The following is a 13,469-nucleotide window of genomic DNA, read 5'->3' as shown; positions in this document are numbered from 1 at the left end:
GGTTGCAACGCTTGAGAGAAGAGAATTCGATGTTTCCAAACCAATTTGTTTCCGCTGGGATTGCGTCAAATGTATTAAAATAGGTGAGGTATTAGATAATTTCCATAGCCTTCATCCAAATTTTGTAATTTCCTAACCATCATTCGCTTATTAAGACGGTCGCGAAAGGCCAATTTTGTATGTCATAGATACGAAAATGTAAGCAGGGGACAGCCGTGGGAATTTTTTTATCAAGACTGTTCCCCGAAAAAATGGTTGACTACACTATCACAAGTACACCCCAGTGATCCAGCCGCAAGTTGCTTTTTGGGCACTATTTTTATGGTAAACTTAGCCCTACTTTGGCAGTACTGCTTTTTAGGAGCTTCTTTCTTCGTAGGCGATTATTTGGAATTTTCAACGAAGCTATCAGCGCATCCCCTGCATTGACTGAAGGCAGCGGGCACAACACAATTTGGCAACAACTTCTTTGTGATCGAAAGCTGAATATCAAAGAAATATTCACGTTCATTAACGACCTCTTGATTGCCGGCACTCACACGGTAAGGGTTTCACTTCATTATAAGCGATGCTTTTATATCTATAAAAATATAACACGTGAACTTGAAAACGGTATCTCTTTCACATCGTATTTTTCGTGGAAGTTTTTTTTTAAACAAGAAGAATTGCTAATTCCTTGCTAATTGCACAGAAACAAAACGCCGCTAGCCACCACGAAACCCAAACTTAGTGCATAAAAAGATCGTTGTGACGCTAGTGCTCTTGATTCTGGCAAACTTCCAGGAGCATTTAGAAAATTATGAGTCAACTCATCATTTTTAATCGAAGTATTGGAACCAGGCACAAAGACAATACTCTGAATAAGGATTGAACCGGTACGGCCTAATTATGGCAGGGCTTGCTTCACCAGGTATCAACGACCATAGTGACATACGATGATTATAACAGATTAAGTACTTGCTAAAAATGCAGCATTATTCTGTAGCAGCACAATTTTAAGGCAACTGTTTCACAAGGGTTTCTAGCAGAACATGACGTGAGCTATGTTCGGACACTTTCGCCACACTACTTCAAGTGCTAGCCGCAAGAAATGAGGCAAGGAAAACGTTCAGTAGGATAAAATAATGCGCCAAATGGTGACGAAACGCCCCCAGAATGAGGACAACGCGCGAGGAAAGCGCAATAAACGAATAAATATTTTTGCGTGAAAACAACAAAGGCATGGGAAACATGTGCCTAATGAATTGAAATTTTAAATGTTTTACCTAAAAACTGCGCTGAGGCAAAATACCTCATCAGACGAAAAACAACCGAATAGAAATCGAGTGGTTCACTGCCAAATGTACTTCGCGAAAAGCCCTTAACCGGAGTAGCACCACACCAAATTACGCGGTGTAACTAGTAACGATTAGAAGGCAAACAGAAATTGATTACGTTTACCGAAGGGATTATTCTACATTACATAACGACCGGCACTTCTCAACAATCCCCATGGGTGCTTTGCTTAATAAGCATGGCCCTCCTTAAATTCCCAAAAAATGTTAGGTTAGGACGTACTTCCTACACTCTCATTTTACGCTCTAGTTCAGGCTCGATGCATAGCTTACATATTCTGTAAAATGACTTGTAATTTTGGGATACTCAGCATAATAGCATACTGTCTACTGTGTATCCAGTGACGGGTACTGCGCGCGTTAAAATACTTGAACTGTTGGTCCGAACATTAATTAGACAGCAACTTGTATTCACAAAACAATTTAGTGTAATTAATGCTGTAAAATATCTTTGAACAAGTCACAGCCGCATCACCATCGACCGCCATAGGCCTGGTGGGGCCATCCATTGTCTGTAGTGAACTGAGGTCAGTCTCCCTTGGCTGGCTTGGTCAAGTCTCGTGCTTCCCGAGCGCACGTATTTCTTCTTCGTCTTCTGTTCCCTTCGACGTTCCATTACATGCAGACCTTGACTGTCGCTTCTCTCCTTACTTGACACTCGAGTCTCATCCTTGGGGGTTAACAAATCCCACAAACTGGTGCTGAAACGACCCGGGACTCGTGTCTGCCAGGTCTACACTGACAAGCAGGAGCGACAGCCTTTCTTCGACGGCTTCTGCTTGAGAAACCGGCGGACCTACCTCCAAGGACCAAGGATGACTTCGATCGAGCTGAAGCTGCGGCGACGAACTGCCCTTCGGGACAAGGTTTCCGCCGTCTTGACCGAGATAGAAGACGGCCTCCGAAGTGGCACCCTGGCTACAGCGATGGACGCAGTGATTTTCTAGGAGAGGATCCAGGCCATGCATCCACCGATCCAGAAGCTGGACGACGACAATTTCCTGGAAGCGACAGACGAAATGGTCACGGAAGAGACCTCTAACACGACTTCGAACAACGATAAGGTGGTGAAGATTAGTGCTGTGCTTCAGTACAGATCTCGAGACCAACAGACTGGTGAGTCCCTCGTTTGGCCTTCTTTAACGAGACCACCGCATAGCGAAACCGCAACCACTAGAACGAAGCTACCGACATTAGAACTGCTGAAGTTCGATAGAGACCGTCGAAACTGGATCAGATTTTGGAGTATATTCGAGTCCGCTGTACAAAAGAACACAGAACTGCGGCGACGGAGAAATTTTGTCACGTGAACCGCCTTCTGACCAGCTCGGCGGCTGCATCAGTTTCTGGACTGCTTATGACAGAACAATGCTACAATGACGCAATCGAGATACTTCAGAAGCGGTTCGGTGACCAGACTCTTAATGCCAGAGACCACCTGTGAGCCCTCATTGACATACCATCTGTTTCCTCCTCAATTGACGCAACGAAACTACAAAAGCTTTACGACGACGTGCAGATACACTGTAGAAGCTTGAATGCACTTGGTACGAGCCCAGAGTCTTATTGTGTTATGCTACGTGAGATCCTTCTTCACGCACTCCCTCGAGACATGGTCCTGAGGTGCCACCGGCATTCAAAGACGTCATCTACTGCTTCATCGTCAACCGGAGTGGAGCGTCAGCAACAACCGATCGACCACAAAAAAAGTTTGATGAACTGATGGACTTCTTTGGAAACGAACTTGAGTGCCTGGAAGCAGTTATTCAGGTCACGTCATGGCTAACAAAGTTTAAGAAGGACGACGAGACAGGGGAACAGCTGCGAACAGGAATTTAAAACATGAACATGCTGCAGCATTCCTGCATGCCGCAGCTCCCGAGATACGAAAGTGCTTGTTTTGCTCCGCTTCACATGACGCAGCGTCTTGCGCGACTGAAAATGTAACCATGGAACAGATGAAGAGCCTTCTTACCAAATACGGACGTTGTTTCCGTTGTCTGACCCATTGATATATCGCTCGACAGTGTAGGGGGAAGATCGTTTGCCCGCATTGCGAACGACGGCACGTTCCCTCAATGTGCAACGAAGACCCAGAAGAGCCATAGGAAAACATGTGTTTTGTGGGCGAAAGTTACGAACTTGCTGTTCCCTCCAAACAGGCAACTGACCTAGTTGACAATTCCGAAGGAGCAGAGCGAAGAACAGGTCACTTGGTCGAGAAACACGATCAGAACTTTTCCCTAAGAAGCGACAACTCAGACGAGAACCTTCCGAGGAAAACTGGAAGCGAGCAGCTGATGACTTACGCGTCGTGGGAAGGACCCTCGCGAATATCTTCTATGCACAGCTGACCCCCCCCCACCCGGAGAATTTGCCCATGCAGCCACAGCAAATAACCGAGGCAACGATCTTGAAGGGACCACGTATTTTCAAGACGCCATCTTCAAAGAAGCGCTCCCACGTCATTTTCTGCTGCGCCAATACAAGAGCCATTCGTTTCAATTTGGACCCCGACATGAGTTTTGAAAACATTCTGCGGAAACTATACTGCATTGCATGCTGTCATCGGGTGTACCAGACTCTACGCACCGACTGCGCCGAGACTTGTACCATGGCTGCCAACTCAGCGCCTACACTCTTTACATGCAGACTGTCTCCACATTGTCGGCCGCAGGGAAGATGTAAAATCTCTTTGAACAGGTCACAGCCGCATCGCCATCGACCGCCATACGCCTGGTGCGGCCAGCCATTGTCTGTAGTCAACTGAGGTCAGTCTCCCTTGGCTGGCTTGGTCAAGTCTCGTGCTTCCCGAGCGCACGCATTGCTTCTTCGTCTTCTATTCCCTTCGACGTTCCATTAAATGTAGACCTTGACGGTCGCTTCTCTCCTTCCTTGACGCTCGAGACTCGTCCTTGGGGGTCGACGGATACCACAAATGTACTTGGTAACAAAAATGTTAGCCAAGTAGATTGAGCTTATCTTGTAAGAGTAAAGGGCATGACCAGAAACGCTGCACAGCAGACATCAGTTGGTACAACGATAATGCGTAATTTTAGCCATTACCTTTAACAAAAGTAAAATAGCTTAATCCCACTGATAACCGCCCAGTTGTGTTGCTGAACGGTTTTATTTGAAAGCTGCAAATTGAAAATCAACTTTTCATGGAGTCATTTTTCAGACGTTTGGCTGGAACATTTGTGTTTGCTCTACACCTTTAACTTAGTTTTTCGTACATCACAGTTTGCCTAAAGGAAAAGTGAGTTCCCCTAACAGTCTGTTGCCGCATATGCAAAATGCGCTTTTTCAGACATCAAGTACAGCCACCTTCTGCCTTTACCGGCTTGCCGAGAATCCCGAGGCGCAAGAAAAGGCACGAAGAGAGGCCCTCACTGCTCACAGCGAATTGCTTAATGACGACACACCTACAAGTCTACCGTACATTCGAGCCTGCATCAAGGAGTCACTCAGGTGAACCTGAATAATACAACCCATAGAGCCATAGGCTCCCCAAAAATTATTTCGCTTTACGAAGTGGTAAAATGCTGTTCTGAAAAGATTCCTATTAAAAATACATTCGCGTCACTACCAAAGATTGTATGCCGCGCTTCTCAGCGGTTCCCTCGTGTGGGCACGGGTGTCAGTTAGGCTTCCAGTTATTTAAATAAAGACAGTGTTTTGAAGCTTGTCAAATGTTTTTGAAAGTATGTAAACCAATGCCAGCGATGAAGACCTTTCTTCAAGCTTTTTTTTCTCTCGAGGGGGAAGATATTGTCACGGATGACAAGACGACAGATGGATAGAGTAGGGCAAAACAACTGTTTTAATTAGGCGAACTTGTGCCCACCGAACTGAAGAAACACGAACAGGGAGGCCGCCGTCGAGAAAGAGAGAGAGCTCTTCCACTGCGAACGCGTTCCTCGTCGATTGCTCCCACGTGCGTCCGCGAGCTGTGCGCTGGACGCCACTCGGCACACTTGCGCGTCCTACCCGGCGCAGAATCTTCTCGAACGCGGTCGCATGACGCGGCGCTGTTCCGGTGGTCGCTGGCACTCCCTGCTCTTACTAAAAATGGAACGCTTTGTCGGAGCGTGTGGCACTATCCCCCCTCAGTAAAGCTGCATCGTCCCGATGCTGCCTAGGACAAAAAAAAATCACACAACTACGCGTTCAATACACTCACTGCACTAGCGAGAGTAGTACGGTTTCAGCCGCACAACGTGCACCACCTCCGGACGAAGCGGCCGCCTGTTGGATGACGCTTGAGTGTCGTCGGGTAATACTTCGTAGGTCAATTCACTGACACGGCGCGTTATTTTGTATGGACCAAAATAGCGTTTCAAGAGCTTTTCGCTGAGGCCGCGGCGTCTTATCGGTGTCCATATCCATACTTTGTCACCAGGGTTGAACCGTACGTCTCGACGGCGGAGATTGTACCGATGGGAATCGGTGCGCTGCTGGTCGCATATTCGAGTTCTTGCTAGTTGACGGGCTTCTTCAGCACGCTGGCACACGAGTTGGCAATCGACGTCTGTGATTGCGTCCTGTTGGTGAGGCAACATGGCATCCAGCATGGTAGTTACCTTTCTACCGTGAACAAGTTGAAATGGTGACGTTCCGGTAGTTTCTTGCACGGCCGTGTTGTATGCGAAGGTTACGTACGGAAGTACATCATCCCATCTTCTGTGTTCCACGTCTACGTACATAGCGATCATGTCAGAAATCGTCTTATTTAGCCTTTCGGTTAACCCATTTGTTTGTGGGTGGTACGCAGTTGATTTGCGGTGACTAGTGCCACTTAAACGTAAGATTTCTTTGGTAAGTTGTGCCGTAAATGCTGATCCTCGGTCAGTAATGATTACCTCGGGAGCGCCGTGCCGTAGTACAATACATTCGATAAAAAACTTCGCCACTTCCGTCGCAGTTCCTGTCGGTAGGGCTTTCGACTCGGCATAGCGGCTCAGGTAATCAGTCGCTACAATAATCCACCGATTTCCTGACTCTGACCTAGGAAATGGGCCAAGTAAGTCCATTCCGATTTGTTGAAATGGCACCCTTGGCGGTGGAATCGGATGCAGGAAGCCGGCATGGCGTAAGGGCGGTGTCTTCCGTCTTTGGCACTGGTGGCAAGTCTTAGTGTACCAGCGTATGGTCTTCGCGAGTCGCGGCCAGTAGTAACTTTCTCGTACTCTTGAAAGCGTGCGCGTATAGCCGAGGTGTCCAGAGCTGGGGTCATCATGACAGGCCTCAATAATTTCTCCTCGCAGGTCACTGGGTGCAACAAGAAGCCATGATTTTCCCCCAGGTTCGAAGTTTTTCTTGTATAGGACGCCGTTCCGAATGCTCAGTGAGGGTAAAACGCGAACGAAATCAGGGGGGACTACGTTTCCTTTTCCATCCAAGTGTTCCATCACGTGCCGTAGTTCTGGGTCACGTCGCTGCCGCACTGCCATATCCGTTGCGTTCACTGCTCCGAGGAAGCTCTCCTCGTCATCAGTCTTGTCCACCGGCGCTAATTCTGCGGGATTTCGTGACAGGCAGTCTGCGTCCTTGTGCCTTCGACCTGACTTGTGTGTCACCGTAATGTCAAATTCTTGCAATCGGAGGCTCCATCGAGCAAGTCGCCCAGCAGGGTCTTTCAAATTCGCCAGCCAGCACAGTGAATGATGGTCGGTGACAACTCGGAATGGGCGTCCGTACAAATATGGACGGAACTTCGTCACCGCCCACACCACCGCGAGGCACTCTTTCTCAGTCGCCGAATAATTAGTTTCGGCCCGGGAAAGCGTTCGACTTGCATACGCAATGACTTGCTCGGCCCCGTTTTGTTTCTGAACGAGGACTGCTCCAAGGCCTTTGTTACTAGCGTCGGTGTGTATTTCTGTTTCGGCGTCCTGGTCAAAATGCCCTAGCAACGGAGGCGTTTGTAGTGCTCGTTTCAGTTCGTCGAACGCTCTTTGCTGTCCTTCCTTCCACTCGAAGGCGACGCTTTCTTTTGTCAGGTAGGTAAGTGGGGCCGCTACAAGAGAGAAGTTCCGGATGAAGCGCCTGTAGTAAGCACACAAACCGAGGAACTGCCTGATGGTCTTCTTGTCGGTTGGAGTTGGAAAGGCAGCCACAGCGGCTGTCTTCTGTGGGTCGGGGCGAATCCCTTCACTGCAAATGATGTGCCCGAGAAACTTCAACTCCCGGTAACCGAAGCGACATTTTGTCGGTTTCAGCGTCAGACCCGCGTTCCTGATTGCCTGTAGAACTGCTCTGAGGCGCTGGAGGTGTTCGTCAAATGTGTTCGAGAAAATTACAACATCGTCAAGATAAACAAGACACGTCTGCCATTTCAGACCGGCAAGAACAGTATCCATCACCCTCTGGAAGGTGGCAGGCGCAGTGCAAAGTCCGAAAGGCATCCTTTTAAATTCATACAGGCCGTCAGGTGTAATGAACGCCGTTTTTTTCTCTGTCCCGTTCGTCAACTTCGATTTGCCAATAGCCACTCTTCAGATCTACTGATGAGAAGTAACGAGCACACCGTAGTCGATCAAACGTGTCGTCCACACGGGGTAGAGGATAAACATCTTTCTTAGTTACGCGGTTCAATCGTCTGTAATCGACACAGAATCGTAGTGTCCCGTCCTTCTTCCTCACCAGCACTACTGGCGCAGCCCAGGGGCTGTTTGAGGGCTGGATGATGTCATCTCGTAACATTTCTTGCACTTGTTTCTGTATAGCTTCTCGCTCCTTGAAAGATACTCTGTATGGCGATTGATGAATAGGATGCGTGGAATCTTCAGTGATTATTCTGTGCTTGGCAATGGCAGTTCGATTGACACCTTCTGTAGTCGAAAAACAGTCTTGAAACTCATCTAGTAGCCTGGTCAAATCGTCTTTCTGTTGCGACGAAAGCATTGGGTTTACGTCGAGCCCCACGAGTCCAGTCGAACTTGCTCCTGGTGGACCTGCCTCTCCTATCACTGGTAAAACGTCGGAGAAATCACTGATGTCTTCGACGTAGCCTATTGCCATACCTTTCGTGAGGTGCTGCGGTTCGTCCCGAAAGTTCGTCACAAGAACTGTGGCACGACCATCTTGCAGTTGTGTGACACCCCTTGCGACGCCAATGCCTTTTTCCAGGAGAAGCTGAGTATTGCATTCAACCAGGGCTTCGTGGCAAGTACTTGCATCAGTGCCAATAAGCAAGAAAACTCCCGAACGTGGAGGTACCCTCACATGGTCATCTAGAACTCGTGCCGTCGTGGATATCGGCCGCCGGTCTTCGGATGGCGCGACAGGTTTTCGAAGCGTCAGGCTGCTCTCACCAAGATCGATTATAGCACCGTACTCACACAGAAAGTCCATTCCGAGTATGACGTCTCTAGAACAGTTCTGCAGAACGACGAAATTCACAGGGCATGCCTCGCCATTAATTATAACACGAGCGGTACACTTTCCGATAGGTGCTATGAGATGTCCCCCGGCAGTCCGTATTTCAGGGCCATCCCACACAGTCGTCACTTTCCTAAGACGGCGTGAGAAGCTCCCGCTAAGGACGGAATAGTCTGCTCCAGTGTCGACGAGCGCAATGGCGTCGTAGCCGTCAATCATCACATTGAGGTTATTTGACACGGAAAAACGCATGCCGTGTTGAAGACCACCTTTACTTGACTCACTGCGTCCCACCGCCGCTGGAGGCTCTTCGCTAACTTTGCCGGCGGCAACCCCACCTCCCGGGGTTGCCGTGCCTAGTTTTCCCGCCGGGGCAGGGGAGAGGGGCTCTCACGGCGAAGTTGGCGAGCAGGAGACGCTGGGCGACGGGGTGACGGCGAACGGGATTCTCGGCGCTGAATCAGTGGCGGAGACGGCGGGCGGCGCAAATACTCGGCGATGTCCCGTGGATGCTGGCCGTATCTTGGACACGGGTCGTTCGGCCGATATCCGCGGAGTCCAAGTTCGCGGTAGGGGCAGTGGCGGTAGACATGATTGGCCTCTCCACAGTGGAAACACAAAGGTTGGTTGTCGGCCGTCCTCCACACGTCGCTTTTCCGGGGGCCGCGATGGGTTGTGGGTGCGTATTGTTGCGATGGTGGTTCCCGTCGTGTTGGAGCCAGGTATTGGCGAGGAATTGCGGGAGGTGAATTTTGGACTACGGCTGCATACGTCAAGGCTGGCTGCTCAGGGACAACCTGGACAGGGGGTTCTGGAACAAGGGAGCGTCGCACTTCCTGCCGAACGACTTCCGCGATGGAAACGGATGCTGCGCGTTCAGACGATGGAAGCATCTTCGTCAATTCTTCCCGAATGATGTCGCGAATTGTGTCTCTAGTGCGTTCGGTGCCGCCAGTGGTCACGTCCAGTCGACTATCGGCCACGGAAGCCACGCAGGGGACGGCGGCGTTAAGTTCTTCCCGGATGATGCTACGAATAATGTCGCGAAGATTTCCGGGCTCGGCGGCAAGCGTTTCACGGTGGTTGTGCGCCAGTGTAGTGACACTAGGGCCGCCAGTGAGCCTGTGATAGTGGCCAGCTCTTGCCTGTAGCGCCCTTTCAATGTTTGTTGCCTCAGTAACAAACTCACTCACTGTCGTTGGGGGATTACGAATGAGGCCACCAAAGATGTCACTCTTCACACCTTTCATAAGAGTTTGCAACTTCTTTTCTTCGCTGGCCCGGGGGTCGGCGCGGGCAATCAGGCGGAGCACTCCTTCCACGAAGCTGGTGACGGTTTCATTTGGACCTTGGACCCTTGTCTGAAGGAGATCCTCGGCACGCTGCCGTCGGTACGGGTTCGCAAATGCCCGCTTTAGGTCTTCTTTGAAGATTTCCCACGATGCAAGTGAAGCTTCGTGGTTTTCGTACCAAGACTTGGCAGTCTCTTCTAGTGAAAAGTAGACGTTCTCCAGGCATTGCTTCGGGGTCCATCCGTTGTGGCGGGCGACCCGTTCGTAATACTGGATCCAGTCTTCCACGTCTTCAAATGGCTCCCCACGGAAGGGCATCGGCGCCCGAGGGGCGATCGGCATGTAGATGATTTGCGGTGCACTGGCTTCCGTCTGCTGGCCTTGGGAAGTCATGACGAATTTGGCCTTCGTCCTCGTTCCGTCGTGCAAGAGTCCAAATTCGGGTGGTTGATTTTGTAGACGTCGACTTGTACGTGGCTGGTCCTGATCCAGGAAGACGCGCCGTCCGGGGCTCAGAATTGGGCTTGCTGCACGGCGTGTCGGAGGGGTACGCTGCATGGGTTGCGATTACCCCGCACCTCCACCAGTTTTGTCACGGATGACAAGACGACAGATGGATAGAGTAGGGCAAAACAACTGTTTTAATTAGGCGAACTTGTGCCCACCGAACTGAAGAAACACGAACAGGGAGGCCGCCGTCGAGAAAGAGAGAGAGCTCTTCCACTGCGAACGCGTTCCTCGTCGATTGCTCCCACGTGCGTCCGCGAGCTGTGCGCTGGACGCCACTCGGCACACTTGCGCGTCCTACCCGGCGCAGAATCTTCTCGAACGCGGTCGCATGACGCGGCGCTGTTCCGGTGGTCGCTGGCACTCCCTGCTCTTACTAAAAATGGAACGCTTTGTCGGAGCGTGTGGCAATATACTGTCGAAAAGTTCAGTTGGCATCGTTGCTTGCCAAAAATGTTGTACTTGCGCTTTTCACGCCATTTTGTCTTCACTGCAGTATTGGGAGCTGTCACTAACGCACGTAAAATATGAACAGAACGTTAATTTTAGCGTAACGCTGCTGTAATGGTGACGTCAAGTCTGGTTTCAGTCCTCGTAGTTCGCGTTTTCAAGGTTTATGGTTTCAAGGTTTGCTTCTCAACTGTGGTATGAATGGATAATAATGCAGGTTCGGTTAACAACACGACTAATACGGACTAGCGCCAGTCCGCAGGGCTATCACTCCCCAAACGCAAACCACCCATGCGCAGCAATTTATCTGAGTGTTATCGACATTGTCCTTTTGGGGCGTAGCCGGAGTTTGCGCGATTTCGATGTGCTCCACCATTATGTTACAGTAGTCACGGCTGTCGAGGAGACCAAAAAGCTGGCCTTGTGGCGCTTAACAGACACACAATACTCAGGTGGTAGACTTGGCGCTTGAGCGCATGTAGTCGACACCTCTTGCTGTAGCCCGAAGACGGCGAGGTGGAGCTCTGTACTCCGGCTTGAGGGAGGAGTCGTACCGTCTGGCAGAGGTTCCTCCAGACATTTTATTATCCGCTAGCTCGAGGCTGGCCACAGGCCGACCGTTAACCACACTCTTTTCATCATTATTCATACTTCAATTTTATTGCGGGGTGCAGGAGGACAAAAATTGTGGTTGATCCCTCTTTTATAGGAATCGGCAAAATACGAAAGTTGAAGGGGCCTTCACAGGACCAGTTGAATGTAAAGGAACCTCCTACTCGTGCGAAGGGTTCGCGAGCCTGACCCCACCAGACGAGTGACGCCGGCACGCACGAAACAAAAAACAGGGGAGGGTGCAGTGCCTCAATTCACGCGTCTCCCCCGTACACGAAGGGGCTGGCATCGCGACGTCATTTGTCGGCGCTCATTAGCGTCATGATGCGCTACATCACTTCGGCTCTACTAGACGGCGCACACCTTCTGAAGGAGTCATAGGGAAGGACATAAGGGGCGTTCGTAGAGTCGTTCACGTCTCGGTTAGTAGCGCTCATCAAACCTGCTGTATACTAGATACTAACATTCACAAGGCCAGGTGCGTGCTTGAGTGTAGCGATGCCGCACAAGTAGGAGTCGTGGTGCTTCAGCTGGATCTCTAGAAGGCTTTTATTGTGTGTCACACGAAGTGTCGTTTTGTATACTGGATTATATCAATGTAGGTTCTGTTATCACAAAGGGGATCGCTCTGGCGTACCGAAATAACACTACGCGGGTAGTGGTCAATAAGACATTGGAAGCGCCCACTGACGTGCAACGCTCGGTGTGTCAGGGCTGCCCACTCAGCCCACTAGTGTTTTGTATTTGCATTGAAACTTTGCGTTTCCGTATACTAAAAGACGTAAAGATTCATGAAATCCGCCTCCTCGAGACCGAAGTGAAACTGCTGGCTTATGCAGATGACATTGCTGTATTCTGTGAAAACAAGGACAGTATTTATAGAGTAGTCCAGGTCACAAAACGGTTCAGTACCACAACCGCAAGCCTAGTGAATTGGGGAAAATGTCTGGGGTTCTGGCATGGTGAGTGGCAATCCACCCCCAGCGCTTTTTGATAACGTAGGCTGGACAACAGCCCCAGTCAAGTATCTGGGAGCACCCCTTCAGTTTTATAGAGACAGCGAACCATATTGGCGAGAACAGGCACAATAAACTCGCGCGAAAGCGGAAAAGTGGAAGGGGGCTTATTTGTCCACGTTTTCTAGGGCGACCGTGTGTAATTTGTTCTTAGTATGCAAACTCTGGTATGTGATGCAGGTGTTGCCCTGCTCAAGCTCGAACGTCCACAAGTTGAATCGAGTGTCTGGGCCTCGAATTGGGAGAGGTGCAGTCGTAACAACCTTTTTAGGCGTGTGAAAGATGGAGGAGTGGGGCTAGCGCAGTTATTTGTGCCACAACTAGTAAATAGATTTCTTTTTTTGAGAGAAGTAAGTGACCGTTTTCTTCATGCAGTGTGTCAATTAAGGCTAGGCATGGCTCTCCCTTAATTTGTTATTACGACTGAATACATGATGGGGGGTATTTTTGGATACTTTAAGGACGTTGTGGCCAGCGTGAGGTTTTTAAACGCAAGGTTTTGAAAAGAGTATTTAGGTACGGTTACGCGGAAGAAATTGTACCATGACGTTGTCGATGTTGTGTTTCTTGTGCCCATATACAGAGCCATGTACTGTGGAAGGCCAGGTGTGCTTAAGAGGTTTAAAAAAATGCAGATTCAACCAGGGGTCAAGTCCTTTGTGTTTAGGTCACATACAGAAACATTATTAGTACAAACGTTTATGAAAGAAAGGCGGTTATTTGTACCGTGAGAGACAGATTGTTTTAGTTGTAAATTCCCCTAGACGATAGATCATGTATTTTTGCATTGTTGGGAGGGAGTATATTTTTCGGATGTGCTACAGAGGACATTACACAAAGATTTTTCATTAGCTCCTCACGGTATACGTTTCCTT

At 49.6% G+C, this 13,469-nt stretch overlaps 1 protein-coding gene across 2 annotated transcripts in view; it reads left to right on the top strand.

Moving 5' to 3' along the window:
- LOC144141276 (putative cytochrome P450 12a5, mitochondrial) overlaps positions 1 to 13,469 on the top strand; it is a 37,539-nt gene that overhangs the window by 18,323 nt on the left and 5,747 nt on the right. For both annotated transcript variants that reach the window (XM_077672853.1, XM_077672854.1), the window contains 2 exons: positions 380 to 542; positions 4,645 to 4,805. In XM_077672853.1, the coding sequence (XP_077528979.1) occupies positions 380 to 542; positions 4,645 to 4,805 (324 nt within the window). The remainder of the gene's footprint in view (positions 1 to 379; positions 543 to 4,644; positions 4,806 to 13,469) is intronic.

Source organism: Haemaphysalis longicornis, unplaced genomic scaffold, assembly GCF_048455015.1.
Source record: "Haemaphysalis longicornis isolate Haplotype H1 unplaced genomic scaffold, Haemaphysalis longicornis Haplotype H1 scaffold_6, whole genome shotgun sequence".
In the NCBI taxonomy this organism is placed as follows: Eukaryota; Metazoa; Arthropoda; class Arachnida; order Ixodida; family Ixodidae; genus Haemaphysalis; species Haemaphysalis longicornis.
This window is presented reverse-complemented; position numbering and strand designations above follow the sequence as displayed.